General features: G+C 40.6%; 3 protein-coding genes across 15 annotated transcripts in view; 1 reads left to right on the top strand and 2 right to left on the bottom strand.

Annotated features, from left to right (window-relative positions):
* Window positions 1-517, bottom strand: part of ORC1 (origin recognition complex subunit 1) — a 35127-nt gene extending 34610 nt beyond the window's left edge. For 2 of the 3 annotated variants that reach the window (XM_084635953.1, XM_084635951.1), the window contains exon 1: window positions 379-517. The gene's annotated coding sequence lies outside the window, so the exon portion shown is untranslated. The remainder of the gene's footprint in view (window positions 1-378) is intronic. The other variant, XM_084635952.1, reaches the window with a different exon arrangement.
* Window positions 518-662: 145 nt separating this feature from the next.
* PRPF38A (pre-mRNA processing factor 38A) lies at window positions 663-5636 on the top strand. The gene is made up of 10 exons (XM_084635954.1): window positions 663-864; window positions 1296-1455; window positions 2293-2414; window positions 3062-3147; window positions 3307-3417; window positions 3974-4086; window positions 4250-4276; window positions 4355-4452; window positions 4831-4879; window positions 5226-5636. The coding sequence occupies exons 1-10, from the start codon at window positions 735-737 to the stop codon at window positions 5266-5268; spliced, it is 939 nt and encodes a 312-aa protein (XP_084492080.1). The 5' UTR covers window positions 663-734; the 3' UTR covers window positions 5269-5636.
* A 5244-nt stretch (window positions 5637-10880) lies between these two features.
* The window catches only part of TUT4 (terminal uridylyl transferase 4), a 72773-nt gene continuing 66688 nt past the window's right edge, over window positions 10881-16965 (bottom strand). For 9 of the 11 annotated variants that reach the window (XM_084636143.1, XM_084636153.1, XM_084636149.1 and 6 more), the window contains 3 exons: window positions 14861-15386; window positions 12271-12444; window positions 10881-11194 (listed from right to left, as the gene is read on the bottom strand). In XM_084636143.1, the coding sequence (XP_084492269.1) occupies window positions 11103-11194; window positions 12271-12444; window positions 14861-15386 (792 nt within the window). In that variant the 3' untranslated portion in view covers window positions 10881-11102. Of the gene's footprint in view, window positions 11195-12270; window positions 12445-14860; window positions 15387-16965 lie in introns of those variants that run through there. The other 2 variants (XM_084636144.1, XM_084636145.1) reach the window with 2 other exon arrangements.

Here is a 16965-nt window from a genome sequence, read left to right as displayed (position 1 = left end):
ACTGGAAAATTAATCCGGATTAAGGGTGGGCGTGAATTTAAAGCACAATAATTCTAGAGTAACGCCACGTGTAGACAAGGCCAAAGTCACAGCTGCTGTTTTCTAAGCCAAGGAACCAAGGAGGTGTCAGACTGGGGTGGGGACCTGCCTCGGCCATTGCCCCCCACCACTGAGACCCCCAGGCAGAGGCTCCCTAGGGACCCTATAGCTGAGAGAAACAAAGGGAAGGAGGAAGCAGGAGCAGCGCTCCACGGGGTTTCTACCAACCGCCACCGCGGAGAGAGGTCAACAAGCCGGGCCTGCTCCGGCCGCTCCCGGGGCTCTCCCCCCGAGCCTTCCTACAACGGGGGACCCCGCGCAGCATCCCCCGCTCCTCACCTGCTCAGCCCCAGGCCGGCTCGGTGGCTCGCGATGACCGAGTCACAGGATAGAATTTCGCGCCAAACCCAGCTGCAAGCTCCGCCCACCCCCCGCGCGCGGGAGCGAGCGAGCGCGCCCTGCCGCCATCTTGGTTCCGGGCGCAATGAAGCCCGTAGCGGGCGGGTTGCCCGAAGCTAAGATGGCAGCCGGCGAGCGGCGACAAGACAAACTCCTCCCCTCCCCCGCGCCGCGAGACAGACCCGGAAGTGAAGCGAGGGATCTCGGCGGAAGCGGAGTCGTGCTCCCCGGAAGCGGAAGAATGTGAGCGCCTTGGTGTTCAAGTCCGTTCGTTCCTTTTTCCTCTCGGTCCGGCCATGGCGAACCGGACGGTGAAGGACGCGCACAGCATCCACGGCACCAACCCGCAGTACCTGGTGGAGAAGATCATCCGCACCCGCATCTATGAGTCCAAGTACTGGAAGGAGGAGTGTTTCGGCCTCACTGGTAGGGGGGCCGGGCCGGGCCGGGCTGGGGGAGGTCGCGGGGGAGGAAGCGGGGCTGGAAGGGCCAGGGTAGAGGCGGCGGCGCCCCAGCCTGCCCGGTGCTGGGGTTTCGGGGGGAGGCTGGCGGGGTGTCGTCGGCCCCATCCGCATCCCCGAGCCCAAGCGCTGGAGGGGGCTCTTGCGCGGGGTCGGCCTGTTGGGCCCCTGATGTGGGCGCAGGCGGTGACCCAGGCTGGCAGAATCCTTCCTGGCTTCCCAGAGGCCTGTTCCCCACCCCCGCCCCGGGCAGCGTGAGTCGGCCAAATCCCCCTCCTGTGCTCTGCCCCGAGCCCCGCTAGGGCTCTAGAAGGGGTGATGATATTCGTTAAGAGCTGACAACGTGCTTAGCTCTAGTTTAAAGCCTGTAATTCCTTTCGTAACCCCCTACTCTAGCTGAGCTGGTGGTGGATAAAGCCATGGAACTGAGATATGTTGGTGGCGTTTATGGTGGAAACATCAAGCCTACACCATTCCTCTGCTTGACCCTGAAAATGCTGCAGATCCAGCCTGAAAAGGACATCATTGTTGAGTTTATAAAGAATGAGGATTTCAAGTAAGCAGATGTTGTTTTCTTTAGCTGTCATATCAGAGACACAAACTGAAAGCAAACAGGAAAAGAATGGGTAATATAGATAAAGTGGCTTGGAGTGCCAGGCTTGGCAGCAGTAGGAAGCCAGTTAATAGTCTTTCTCCCATGCATTGTTCATAGTAGAGTCCTCTGGACAAATCATGCATTTCTCCATGCCTGCTCTCCAAAAATGTGCTCCACACCATGCAAATTTCCCTGTTACAACTACTCATCTCAGTGACACCATTTCTCCTTTCTACCATTACACTCACTTGTGTTTAAGGTGATCAGATTCACCTGTTTCCTCTAGCATAGTGATATTCAGACCTCAGTGTTTCAGGAGCCAAATTAGTGATCAGCATTACCTAAAAGAGCCACAGTAGTGTGAAGTCATTGTTTCATTTACTACAGTATATATATTCATATTTAAACAGTATGACAGGAAATATTTAATTTATATATTCTCACAGTAAAATGACTGACCCAAGTATTATCTTATCATATCATGGAATTGGTTAATACTTAAAACAATGTTTTAATATCATGTGCTGCAAAGAGCCACAGGAGAGGCATTTAAGACTCAGTCTGAGTATCACTGGTCTAGCATTTTCTTCAGCTGCGAGACTGATAATGCAGTCCCTGCATGTGCAAAATCCACATAGGGGCTTGTGGGACTGGATACTAAATGAGAAAAATTGAGCAGTCTCCCATATTGTGTTTATTGTACTAAATCAGTCTGCCTCTGAGAAAAATGTAGAGTTTTAGATTATCTGTGCAGAATGATCAGATTTGTAAACTACTATGTGACATTTTGTGTTCCAGATATGTCAGAATGCTTGGTGCATTGTATATGAGATTGACTGGCACTGCCATTGACTGCTACAAGTACCTTGAACCACTGTACAATGACTACAGAAAAATAAAAAGTCAAAACAGAAATGGGGGTATGTATGAATTGCTTATGTAACCAGCGTTAGGTACTGCAGCATAGACTGCCTTTTATCAGGAATCTAGACGTCTGCAATGCTAATTGTATACTTTATCAACATAGGCTAAAGTATGTGGGGGAAGAGTATCTCTCTGGTATATTGCTTTTGTATTTATTCACTGATTACTGCTGTTCATTCACTGATCCTAGACATGCTACATTGCCTAGGCAGTATTAAATCAGCTGCCTTGATTCTGTGTACGTGTCTTCAACTTGTTTGTTTGTAACATGGAATTGATTTTCAGTAGACAAGGGAAGAGAGGTATGACCAGAGCACAGAATTGGAACTTTGGAATTATAGCTCTGCCATGATCTCCTTATCTATAAAATAGTTTTAATAATCTTCCCAGCCCTTGGAACTTTGAGGATTAGTTTTATTCAGCACTTTGCATGGAATGACTCACAAATGTTAAATGCGAGTAACTAGGGTAAAGGTTTCAGAGTAACAGCCGTGTTAGTCTGTCTTTGCAAAAAGAAAAGGAGGAGCTGTAGCTCACGAAAGCTCATGCTCAAATAAATTGGTTAGTCTCTAAGGTGCCACAAGTACTCCTTTTCTTTTAGGGTAAAGGTGACTGCTCTAAATACTAATTATTTTTCTTCCAGAATTTGAGCTGATGCATGTGGATGAGTTTATTGATGAACTCCTTCACAGTGAACGTGTGTGTGATATCATTTTGCCTCGACTGCAGGTATGTAGGCTGGTAATCAATGCCTTGTTAATGATAGCACATTAGGAGCTTTCTAAATTACCAGCTTAAGGGCCTGTCAAGTGCAAAGTTAGTCTGATTTTGATGTACTGTATGTTCGTATTTGGATTATATAAGATGAAAACTTGGTGTTTCTTTTAGAAACGTTATGTTCTGGAAGAAGCGGAACAACTAGAGACTCGGGTTAGTGCTTTAGAAGAAGATATGGATGATGTAGAGTCCAGTGAGGAGGAGGAGGAGGAAGATGAGAAGGTTTGTGAATTAGCCCACAGTTTCTGTTATTTTAAAGAGATATTTACTTTTGGTGCTGAAATCTCTTATGCAGTAAACTGCTCTCAGATGATTCTAACTGAAGTGGGGAGGCCTGACCTTTACCTGTAGTCCTCACATGAGTGGAGAAGAAATCTTCATGTACCATGCCAATGGAAATTTTCTTGGTCATAAAATAGCAGCAAAATACTCTATTCAGGATTATTCTTTGCTGAACTCTACTAACTTGAATCTACTCTTTCCTATTTAAATGGATTCCTATAAAAAATTATCAGCTTATGATGGTCAGATTTTTTTAGTTTGTCCATTTTGATATAGTTTTTTGGAGGGTAAGAGAGAAGCAAGATAGGGGTTGCCTTAATTTCAATGTATGTGTATACCACACAATCATCAAAGCCAGGCAGTTTCATTTTATTTAAAGTACTTCGTTTGAGTAGAAGCTACTGATCTTTGAATGGTTGCTTGGTCATCCTGGTTCATAACTAATATGAAGGTCAGGGGATTCTTACAAAATTGTATATTTTTGCAATGCTTTCAGCTGGAGAGGGCACCTTCCCCTGATCATCGCAGAAGAGGCTACAGAGACCTAGATAAACCCCGCAGATCTCCAGCTCTGCGATACAGGAGGAGTCGAAGCAGGTCTCCAAGAAGGTGATGTATTTAAACCATCTTTTTTTGTTATAAACAGTTTCACCCAAAATAATATTTATCTGGTGATGTTTGCAAAGAATTAAAACTGTTAGTGAGTTGTGTGAATGCTTCACCAAAGTTCTGAAAAATCCATCCACTCTATTTTTTCCTTTTTAATTCACAGGCGAAGCAGATCTCCAAAGAGGAGAAGGTAGGAGAGTTATTGCTTTAAAACTGCATTATAAAAATTGTTTAAAATTCAGTTGTCTAACAGTCTTCTTCCTACTAGCCCCTCCCCACGTCGGGAGAGACATCGCAGCAAAAGCCCAAGGCGACACCGGAGCAGGTCCAGGGAGAGGCGCCACAGATCAAGATCTAAATCTCCAGGTACTCTAGTGCTTATTAGTGACTTATGGCAAGCGTGTCAGAAATGTACCTGGTGGTGGAAAAATCTAGTTCCTGCTGTCAGCTAGTAAATATGTTTAGCTTATTAAATGGCTCAAGTTGTATAGTTACACTTTGCAAACTGGTTTAATATGTGAGATTGCAATGTAAGTTTGTTTATTTTTCAAATAGCTCTACCACTAACTCAGTATCTATGAAGAAATTTTAAAGTTAACTGCCCACTGAGGACAAGTGTTCAGCTATTCTTTGACATTTTACATAGGGTATTGACACAGACTGCGTTAATGGAAACGGAGAATTAAACATGTAATTGTTCTGCTCATGATTACCACACAAGTAATTTACCTTTTATCTCAACAGGGCATCATCGTAGCCACCGACACAGAAGCCATTCTAAGTCACCTGAAAGGTATAGGCTAGCTGTCTTATTTCTTAAAGATGTCCCTTTATGTGAAAGTGTCCCTCCAAACAAATACAGGGGCTTCTTTCTTTACAATGAACCTGAACTTTTGAGATTTTTCACACCACTTTTGGGGGTACTGACTTCTCATATCACCTTTCTCCTATCATTGGTCTTTTAAAGCCAAGACAGCTTGTGGGGCAGCTTTCTCTATTAAGCATGGAGTGATGCATCCTCAGTGCCAGTACTGGAATGATAGTAACGTTGTTTGTCCTGCATAAAACAATGTACAATTTCTGTTGTCTCAGATTATCTTTAACACACAATGACATAAGTAATTTTGTTGCTGTTTCAGATCTAAGAAAAGCCATAAGAAGAGTCGGCGAGGGAATGAATAATGGACTAAATCCACTAGGCAGTTTAGGGACCTTGAACTATAATGTTTGTAGATAGTGACCTATTTACATTATGGAACAGCAGGATATGTACTGGCTGCTTTGGCAGTCAGATTTTTTTTAAAATCTTCCTTCCAACCACCCGTTTATCCCCTTCTTGTAAAAGAGCTTTTTTTTTTTTAAAGGCAGGGAAACTTTTAATGTACACTATTAGTTTATCCTCCTAGTAGAAAGCATTTCTTAGTGGGAGGATGGTTGTTGTTTTTAAATGGCTTTCTTGAAAGCCAGTGTAAAATATAAGAGCAAGATCAAGTTGTTTAAAATACTTTGTACATTTTTTAAAATTGTTATTAAATGCTCTTGTTCCTAAAGGCCACTTGCTGTTCCCATATTACTTTGTTTGTATTCATTTACACAAACACTGCCAAATGTATTGAAAACATTTCTATAAATATTTGTTATAGGATTAATCAGCTATTTGGTAAATCTCCTTCATGAGACAAACTATCAATGTGTAGCAATGCTACTTGTTTGTATGTTACATTTTTGGTGATAGTAGGTCTGTATGTGTTATAAGCAAAGTATATCAGTAACCATTCAACACTGAATACACATTTAAGAGGCAGGTGGAGTCAAAGTGGCTACAGCACGCAGAGCTCAGAGTTGCAACCCTCAACTCTTATTTACTAAGAAATTCTAGTTATTAAAAACCCCTCAGTGTTCTAGCCTAACAAATCGCATTGCTTTTTTTATACTTAAACCATTTTTATCGTAACATGTTAAATAAATCAAGCATATAAACAGCTAGTACACTTCTAATACTAGCTTCCAACTCAGGAAATTGGGCAAGCGTTAGCTCAAATGGGCAACTCAGTCTAATGTAGTAATTGACTACAGTTATGTGCATAAACTGTTCATATCATTTGGATCAAAGTTTAGAGAAACAGTTTCAAGTGTATAGTTGTAGGAGTATACAGTCCTTTCTCCTACTGATGATCTGAGTGGCACAAAGTTTTGAGTAGAACAACTTGAGGTTTGTGAATAGTAACTGAAGTCTTAATTGTCATTTATTTGGTACATGACTGTCACATTCAGCATCACTGGGAGGAAAGGCTTCACTGCATGATCCATCCTTTATTCTTCCTCTGTGTGTCTGTTTTTCCTTTTACACTTTCTTCCCATCTCTCTGCACTAAAATTAGCTGTAATTAAGTAGCTAATAGTTATATTATGAGCCCTCTGCTTAAGAATTAACACCTAATGAAATTGAGGGGTTGTGGGTGCATTTACTGTTAGAGCCATTGTTTCAGACTGTCCTTGTGCAGACTCAGGGAGAAAACACTGCATCAGTTTCTAGTGTTATATTTGGAAGGTTTGTTCATAACCATGAAGCTTATAGCAGTTAACAAAAAGCATAGAATCTGAAGCAATTGCATCAACCACGTAAGCCAGAACTGCACAAAACAGGATGGGCTGACCCCCTTGACCACTTAAGCTGTGTCTTAATTGCAGTTAAGCCTGGGTTTTGTCTCTAATTCTCCCCTCCACACACAAAAACGTGTCAGCTGAGTTTGGTGGTGTTTTCAACTCAAGTTAGTTGGCTCACTTGGGGCTATAGGCTAATGCCTGCATGAGACTTTTGCTTGGACTAGTAACCCACACACAGCAGTGAGGACACAGGTTAAACTTATCAAGTGTAGATAAGTATGTTTCATTGAACAGCAGAGGTCACTCAAACCAAAGCAGGTACCTTTTGCAACAGTGAAATCCACAATAAATGAAGTAAATAAAAATTGAACTATGGCTGGTAAGAAATCAACAAATTCCATGAAAAGTTATTCTTTATGTATAACAAAAGGTAGGACATGAGGAGGGAGACTATCACATTACATGTGCAGTCAAGGATCAGGCTCATTACAGATGAGATTTCTTTACATTGCAGATGACAGTGGAGAGACAAACTCTTCAGATAAGGTATCAGCAGAGACTGAAGAATAAAGTAGTACTGAAACAGGCTGATAAATTAAATAGCAACAAATCACTAGGACCGGTCACTCAAGTGCTGAATGAAGTGGCTGAGCTGCTAATAAATATGCACTCATTAAAATCAGTGACTGGAGAGCAGAGCCTATTCTGCTTAAAAACACTTTAGCAACTCTTAAAAAATAAAAAGGCTTTAGGGGTGACTTTACAGAGCACTGAGCCTTACATGAGTAACCAGGGAGGTAGTTACTACTCAACGCACAGCAGTGTTCAAACACAAACAAAATGTTGATGTATGAAGGACTGAAAGATGAGAATATGCCATCTAAATCAGTAGAGCATCTTCACGAGGAATGCTGAGTTCAGGTTTGGTCACTGTCTTAAAAACGATATAGGAGGAGATAAAACAGAAGTCAGTCATCATATAAAGGGCCATAAAAATATTCCTCTGTTAACTGAAATTGAAAAGACGAGGCCTGGTAAATCAAATGTTGTTTATTGTCTAGTTTTACAAGAAGAAGGGTTTATCCAATGAAACTAAACAGCAATGCATTTTAAACTGAAAGGATTTTTTTAAACAACCAGTGCAATAAAGTGTCAAAGTCTAAGAGCTTAGCAGAGTTCAAAAGGGTTTTATATGATTAATGAGAATACCCATTGTTAGAGAGGATTTTTTTTTTAAAGATGCTTATGTTTCAGGGCATAAGCCTGTCATTAACAGAAGGAGGAAGAAACTTCCACGAAGGCAGGGTTATTCCATAACAGTCTTACAGAGATTCGGGCACCTTTTTCTGAAGCATCTGGTACTAGCCACTGTTGAAATACTGATATTGAAATAGGTGGACTCCTAGTATGATCCACTGGGGGAAATTTCTGTGTTCCTAGCAGCATCTGCCTCATTAACTATCAGCAGGAAGAGGGGAGTGACTAAGCCCATACCTGTTTAATAAATCTGAATGAGAACAACTGTACTGTCACCATTTCTGTTTATCTTTAATAAGAGGTTAGCAACTAAAAAGCTGAACAAGCATGTTGTTCCAAAGCCAAGGGGGCAAGAGCTGAAACATTAGCTTAGACTACCTTAAAAACAAAAATTCAGAGGAAGGATATGCAATTTTCATCATTTTAAAAGTGTTATATGCTCTTACAAATAAACATGGCTATAAAATTAACACATCAACTGACACTAACCAATTGATTCATGGAGGTGCGCTAGGGTTACCCAAAAGATCCCTATATAGAAAAATGTATAAATCATCTTGGGCAAAAGACTGTGCAATAGATGGGACTTAAAAATGTACCCCGAGGTCCACAAATACAGGCTTTGTTGGACCAGTGGCAAGTGAATTCCAGAATCTGAGGCCCCTTACTGAGCATCCTGTCATTTAAATCTAGAACCTGTTAGCCCAAGCAAATCTCAAGTGTTGGCAAGAGGGAGTCTAAAGAATAGCCAGAAAGAGACTGACAGTCCAAATCAACATCTTGCATTGGAATCAGAAGCAAACTGAAAGCCACAGTAGACAAGTATGCTGGCAGGCTGCTCCTTGTTTGAATCCGCCACCACCAGCAAATTGAGCAGCAATGTTTTGCACTAGCTGAAGTTTCCATATTGTCTTCAGTTGCAGCCACAAGTAGAACATGTGGCCATAATCGATGATGAAGACAACAAATACATCAATAACTGTGGCAAGGTTACTCACCAAATGCAGATGGAAAACGCTACTTTGTCTAAAAGCAGTTGGGGATCCAGAAGGCCACATTGGATTGCATCCCCTATTAACAAATAGAAACAAGTGTCCTCTGGAGGATTCCCCATGCTTACTATGATCAACTCTTGTCTTGTCCAAATGGAATTTCAGGCATTTATCCCTCACCTAGGCCCCATTCCTAGTCAGATACAAAGATGGAGAGTTTGAGCATCATCAGTGAACTGAGCCTTTATTCTAAATCGGTCCACACATCCTAATACTGAATTTGTTACAAATCCAAAGACAAACTAACAGCATACATACATAACATTAAGCACCTCTCATGACAGTCACCCTTTTCATCTCATGCCCTATCCCTTTGCTATCTCTTGTTATAGATGTGTGTAGACAGGTCATATTGTCTGTGACTCACTCGTGCCTTCAGTGCTATATACAAAATGGTGAGGGAACCATCTTTTCATCCTCCTTCCAACTGGATTAGTGACCAACCCTAAAAAGGAGCAGATAACAACTGAACTTTCACACAAAAGAGAGCTCTTCATACTAAAGAGCTATGCTCCATGCTCAACTCAGAGAAAAGATATCCTGTCAAGCACTACACCACCTGTGCCAGTTGGGGCCTGGCACCACATCAGTGATACCTCATGGTCAACACACTCAAAGGGAGCTAATTTTTAAAAGAATGTCTACTACATCTCTCAATCATTCCGTCAATATTTTTAATGATATGAAACTATGGCTCTTTGGGAGACTAGTGAGTTCCACATCCCAAAGCTTTCTCAAGGCCAAGGGCAGAATTAGTGCAGTTGTTGGTCATGTAGGGAACAATAATCTCTTTGGAAGGAATTTTTTCCACTCAAAAAGAGTATCTTGTGATGATTTTTCTAGATTTCATAGATTGATCCAAATCTGCTACTATAATCTGGAAAACAACCTTCAGCCCATGGCATGCTAAAGACGTAAGATACAAGCACAGGGACTAGACGCTCAGGACTGCAAGCAATAGCACAACCAGCCTTTAACATATTGGATAAAGTCAGACAATAGTTGACAGAGCTAGGTAAATTCAGAATGGAGTTTTAAGACTGCTACACAACAAACTGGCTATGCTATCAAATCAGCGGTTTGGGTCAGATTGTCCTAAGGAAGTCAAACGAAAGACTAAAAATTAGCAACAAGAAATCACCTCCCTCTTTGAAAGGCATGAATTCTAAAAAGTCAAGACAGAATATATCCCTGCAGGTTAAAGCCTCTATCAACTTACAGAGTATATGATGCACAGTAAGCACGCAAGATGCAATTTATTGAAGGATCACCTTAATGACCGGTTCCTCTCCCCCTTGACTGAGGCCCTGTGTCACAGCACAGCTTGATTCCTGTTGAGTACTTGCACATAATTGGATTTAAAGCTTGTGAATGTGGAAGCAGATGTACACTCTCTTCCTCCATATATACTGAGTACATTTAGAGGAAAAATGTGTGATCAGTAAAATACAGTAATAGTATATGGTGATGGTAATGATTTTAGAAACACTTGAAGTGATCAGGTACATTTTGGTTCTGAATATATCTGACCCAGGTTTCCAAGCCACTTACAGCTTTCAGATCCCTTCTTTCAAAAAGATTTTAAGCTAGAACTATATTTTATTTGTTATATTAATTACCCAAATATGGACCAAACACATTCCAATATACAAGTATGGAAAAACCTTAAACCCTGGTTTTGCACTTTTGTTTTATTTTCTCTTTTAAAAAAATTTTTGGCACTACATAGTTCTGTAAAGAATAGAAGTGACAATTTTTTTAAAACACATGAAATCCCTTTCTAATTTTATTTTTAGAACAATATATATAAAGTCTGAAGCAACCAAAGTATGAATACAGCTAATAGAAAATAAAGAACTTAATTTTAAAAATTCTCTCTTTACAGTTTACCAAGATAAAACAAAACACAATTGCCCTTAAAAATAGGGTAATAAAATAGATGAAATTTGTATCACTCAATTTTGTGATACTAGTAAAAACTATAGATCATATCTATATACAAATGATACAGTTTAAAAACAGTCTTAAATAATCTTGTATCTAAAGATGTTGCATTAAGATTTTAAATCAGAACCTGATTTTTCCCCCCCTCCCATTACATTTATTTTTTCTGCTGAATGTAATTCATATTCAAGTGTGGGAGTCCTTGAGACAGAAGCGAGAACCGCTGGTTATTCTGCATCAGTGGACCAGCTAAAAGAAAATGAATTACAATTATTTTAGCAAAATAGATGTACTTAAAAGTGCTTGGCTATATTCAATATATTAGATATTTATAAATAAAAGCATCTACTTGACCGGTACGTTGGATACCAGCACAACTGGAATCTCTATCTGTAAGGCAGCACTATTTTAACCCAGTCTCTGAATATCCCACAGAGTCATCGATACACTTTTATTTGCACATTAGTTTATCCGAATGCATTTAAGTTACAGTAGGAGATAAAACAGGGCAATTTCAGAAGAGATGGAAATGTTGGCCTCACTCATTCAATAGATGCAAGTGAAGGAAATAACTGGACTTACATACTGGAACTTTCACCCTAAGGATTCTCTCTAATATTATATAAGATTGTCCATCATCATAGTATCCTGGCACCTTCAAATTTTGGGCCTGATTCAACTCCTACGGGAGTCAAAGGACAACTTTCCACTGACTTCAATGGGATTTAGATCAGGTCCTTTATCAACTAAGAGCCCAACCCTGCAGGATTACACAGAAGTCACTAAAAGTTGAGAGTGCTCATCATGCTGAAGATTAGGCCTTAAGGGCCTATTCCCTTAACCTTTACTCACGCAAGTAGTCCCTGAAATTGATGTATGGAACACAAGCAGTAGTGAGTGAGGAATATTCATGGGTAACACAGTTGCAGGTATGGAGCATAACACACAGGAATTGGTTTACCCCTACTGAAATATAAGTGGCTCTATTGTTGGGGGCAACAGTCAGGAGAGAAGGATGGATGGCAGGAAGGAGTAGGGGGTATTCTGGTCAAGGAAAGCAGTGCAAACCCCTATGCTTTCAGAAAGTGCCATAGAATGTTTGTGCTCATGCAGTGAACATAGGATCTTGGATTTTAAAGTCTCATTTAAAAAGATCCCAACATAGACTTCAATTGATCTACTATGTGAGGATGAAGTGTTGAGTTGACTCTGTTGGAATTCAAATTGTGCTTCCAGGGGACCTAAGTATTTGAAACATGATTCATCAGCCTCTAAGCCACTGAAACAGTAAGAGAGACACAGCTTTTATTTATTTATTCTAGTACCTTGAGGGTAGAAAGGTTTGTTCGGTGGATAGCTGGCATTTCCCTGCTGCATGTAGTTCTGAGGCATATTGTAAGGCCACACTCCTCGGAGGAGAGGAAAATGGGTAGGGGTCCCATGGTCCCAAGGGACAGAAGGAGGGTTCATTTTACCAAACTGTCCTTGGAAACCCTGATCTATTTTTCAATTGAAAGGGAAAAGCATATTGCAAAGTTCAGATGAAATAATGAAACAGTCAGTCATAAAATACAATTTGCATCTCAACAAATTACTATGTGGGACTGAAAGCAGCCAGATTTGGAAAGTTAAAAGCTTAATAAATAAATTATATTTCACATAAAACTACTGTTTGTCACCTTAATGACTCAATTTTTAATGTAATACTATTAGCTTGTTGGTGCCAGAAGCTGAATTAGCACTTAGTATCAAGATATAAAATCTTGCCTGTCAGTATAAAAATAAATTAGATGTACTGTATGTTACTCTAACAGGTTCTTAAAAACAATGTTTATATCTAATCCTGAAAAAATCTTCAAGCATCACTGATGTCAGTGTGACCTGAGGGCAATCATCCTATTACAAAACTGGATCCTTAAAAGAAGTGATGTGATGGAATTTTACTAATTTTTGTACGTTTAATAAACTTAATACAATACATATACAATACCAATTTCTCTTAATATATAATTCTAGAAAGAAGTATTAAAAAACCTCTTCAAGTACTATACAGTACGTATGCTAATCCATTCACAAATCAAGTATTACTGGAACATTAAAGATGAGAAATCGAGAACTCAGAAGTCAGGGCATTCCAAAAGTTAATGTTGAATGCTCAATCGTAACTCTCCCCTCTTGTGTGTTTGCCTTACAATTTCAGAAGACAGAATATTACATATCATTTTTTAAAAAATAATCAGATGAATGATCCATATTTATTAATTTCAAAATATTCTTTAATAAAACTAATAGTATCAACCCTTCTGCGATATCAGAGACCAACTCTCATGTAGTTCTCACTGCTTCAAGCAAAAAAGCTTTTACATATGCATTTACGCAGACTGGTATTGCTGATGAACCATGTGGTTGTCACATGATTGAAAAGATTTTAAAAAATGAAAAATCAAATTCAAATTATATACAAAAAATAGTATTAAAAGAAAGCACTCAAATTGTTAGGAAATGCCAGATTTAAGGTTCCCTGTGCAACCTTAATACAGTCCCCTAATGAGTCTTTACAAGATCACACACCATTTTTTCCACAGGACCCCTGACTTATTCAGTACACAGGATGAATGGTGCTCTAGGCATGAATCAGAGTTGTGTAGTAAAGGAGGCTGTTGTCTGTAGAACCTCTGCCTCATTTGTTGCTAAAGCTGGAAGGTGTGTAATGAATGTGGCAAGGGGCTGCAAGAAGAGAAAGGACCGTCTCATGGTTAAGGTATTTGAATGCTGCCCTGGAGAACTGGATTCTATCCCTGCCACTGCTACAGAGAAACTCTGTGATGCCACTTAAGCCACTTAACTTTTCAGAGGCAGTCATTAATTGTGTGTTCCTCATTTTTTGGGTATCTGACTTGAAATCCTGTGGTCTGATTTGCAGAAGCGCTGAGCACTTAACAGCTTCAACTGAACTCAATAGTAGCTGTGCTTGAGTATATAAAATGCTGTACAATGCTAAGTATGCTGAAAACTCAGGCCCTAGGACTCCCAAACTGGGCACCTAAAATTAGTGGAAACTTTTCACTTTAATCTCTCTGTGCCTCAGTCCCCTCACAAAAGTGTTGTGAAGATTAATTAATGTTCATGAAGGCCTCAGACACTATAGTGATAAGCACCACAGAAAAGTCCATGAGGAAATTAATAATTCTGCCTTCAGAATAGGGTTTGAATAGTGTGCAGTAATCAAGGCAGGATCACACATTGAACAAAGAGGAAGAAAAAAAACATTGAATAGCTGTTCACTAACACCATGCGTCCTGTGCACTGAATGAGGCATTGGTGCTATAGAAAAATAGTACGTGATAATGTAGTCTAAGCCGGCCTCTGCATAAGGGGACTGAATTAAGGTTGTACGGGCAACCTTAATTCTGGCATTTCCTAACTTTTGAGGATGTGACTTTGCAACCTTATTAATGTTCTTTTAACTTAACTTTTTGCGTCTAATGTATTATAATAATAAAGGTATAAACTGAGAAAACAAATTCATAAAATTATGGTTGAGGTTCATATTTAATTATTGGAATTTTCTGAACTGAGTGCTTGATTTCTCAGCCTTATTGGTGCATTAACATTGCCTTTTTTACATTGATGTAAAGGTTCACTTCCTTCTGCCAACACTAATACTACTGGATTTCTCACTGGAAAGTGCCACCATGTTTCCTGTGGATGCTAATGGCAGGACCACCAACCCCTAATATCCAACCCAGATTTATGTAGTTTTTCTGGAAAAATTGTACAGCCAATGTCAGTGACTCAGTTCTTTAAACTTCACATTTCTTTAGGGTAAAACAGATTTAGAGAGTTAATTGGTTCTGTAACATTTAGCATTTGTACAAAATGTGTGAGATGTTTGATACAACAGAGAAGAGTTACCTGAATTCCCCACAGTGCCATTGTTCACCAGTGAGTTTGGAGTCACGGGGTTGTGCCAGTGTCCCTCATGAGAAGTGCTGGGGATTCCCATGGGCCTGGCAGCAGGCTGTGCAAAGATGATACTGGGATCATTCAAGCTTACACTGCTCTGGTTATTTGTGGTGTTGCTGCTGCCAGACCTCATAGAAAATGGAACATTTGTTGAATGAGGAGGGTTACCCGGTGCAGAATGAATAACGGGCCCATGAATAGGCCACGAAGTGTTGGGAAGCTGAATTTGGTGGTGATGGTGCATCTGAAGTAGTCCCAGGTTATGCAAGGTGGAATACTGACCTGGGGGAGATTGGGTAAAGTTAAACAAAGGCAGCTGGACCTGATGGGGTGGCTGTGCACCCTGCTGTGGCTGTGGAACGTGCTTAGACTGGGACATTGGCTGTGGCTGAGCCTGGTTAATAGAGGCTGGTTGAGAGGAATTCTGTGTAAATTGCTGAGGCTGTGGAGAGTAAGATGACTGATGCGAATCAGACTGGAGGGGAAAAAAAAGTACGTATTTCCATTAGTTCACTAGCTATTTAATGTTTCTCTTTAATAAGCACCTGACGTATAACACTCCTCATAAGGAATGTAAATACTACCCACCAACACATTATCTGAGCTCTGACACATGTTGAGCCAAATTCTCTGCTGGTGTAAATTAAAAAGCTCCAGTGACTTCCATTTTCACCAGCGCAGAATTTGGCCTGTTAAAGCCATTTGGCACATCCCACAGTCTGAAAAGTTATGCTGGGCAACTGCCAGCCCTAAGCCACTATTAGTTTCCTCCAACATCAGGTTCTGATTTGTGGTCAGAAGTGTCCTTTCCTGCCTCTTCTTCTATAGCACAGAACATCACTAATTCCCTCAAAACCCCAACAGGTTTACCTTCCTCCTCAGCAAAGAGTTCAAGAGTGGCTCTCAGCTCCACATGCATTTTTGTAAGTGTTTCCATAGTAAACACCCAGTAATTTTTGAATCTTTATTTAACCTGTTAATGAGAAATTAGACAGGCAAGGTGGGTGAAGTAATATATTTTACTGGACCAACTTCTGTTGGTGAGAGAGACAAGCTTTGGAACACTTTTCCAACAGACGCTGGTCCAATAAAAGATATTACCTCACCCATCTTGTCCTTCTAGGATCCGGGGGCCGACACAGCTACAACACCACCATTGAGAATAACAAATGAGAAATTGTCATTCCAAAGACCCAGCCTCATCTACTACTTCTTGGTGCCAGGCTTATGAGGCGAAGTATTTACAGCATGAGCAGGCTGTCTTTTTTCTCTCTCCAAGCTCTTCCCATACAGCAGATAAACGTAGGAGTAGGGAAGAGCCAGGGAAAGCTGCTTGTTGCTGCCACAGGGTAGAGGAGCATGCCAAGAACTGGCCTGACAAGGAAAGAGAGAATTTCCCTGCTCCCTTAGCACAATTCTTTACAGAGTTCCTGCACCTGGTCAATTACCTTGTCTGCTCCTCTCTCTATCTAGGTCAGCAGGTTATTCCCTCCAGCAGCCAGTAGAATAGTAACGCTTCTCTTAAATCTCTCCCTAGGAAACCCTAGGTTTCTCTTCCACATTGACAGCCCACAAATTGGCTCCTTAGTGTGGAGGTGGATGACATGCAACAGGCAAAGCACTTGCCCCCTGCTGCTACTCCAGTTACTCCTGCATCAGTCTCAGCCAGTTTCATCAAACCAGGAAGAGAAGGCAAGGGTTGAGAACTGGCAGAGACAACTTCTAGTTTAAAAGCTTATACAAGTTTTTAAAAAATATAACTGAGGACTTACTACTATAGACATTTTTAAAATGTAAAAGTGTATTTGGTGGCATGTAACCCACCCATATTAGCAGATCACTATAATGAGGTGGTATATTACCAAGACTCTACACCTGTTATAGAGAATTCTATCATGAGTCTTCTTTTCCCTTCTGCTTCCCATTTTTTCTACCTGCCCCTGATGGTCACCATCCCAACTGATCATCGAAAGGCCCTGACTTATTTCATCTTTTTAAGCTAGGGGAGAGACAGAATTATGAAAATCACCAATTCACAGTCCCTTGCATGGCTG

This window comes from Lepidochelys olivacea (assembly GCF_965140295.1).
Source record: "Lepidochelys olivacea isolate rLepOli2 genome assembly, chromosome: 8".
Classification (NCBI taxonomy): Eukaryota; Metazoa; Chordata; order Testudines; family Cheloniidae; genus Lepidochelys; species Lepidochelys olivacea.
Note: the sequence above shows the minus strand (reverse complement) of the source record. Positions and strands in the feature narration are given on the sequence as shown.

Coding starts and splice junctions, on each gene's coding strand:
- PRPF38A (XM_084635954.1), top strand. CDS start 735: ATGGCGAACCGGACGGTGAAGGACGCGCACAGCATCCACGGCACCAAC. Junction 865..1,295: donor GGAGTGTTTCGGCCTCACTG/GTAGGGGGGCCG, acceptor CCCCTACTCTAG/CTGAGCTGGTGGTGGATAAA. Junction 4,277..4,354: donor AGATCTCCAAAGAGGAGAAG/GTAGGAGAGTTA, acceptor TCTTCCTACTAG/CCCCTCCCCACGTCGGGAGA.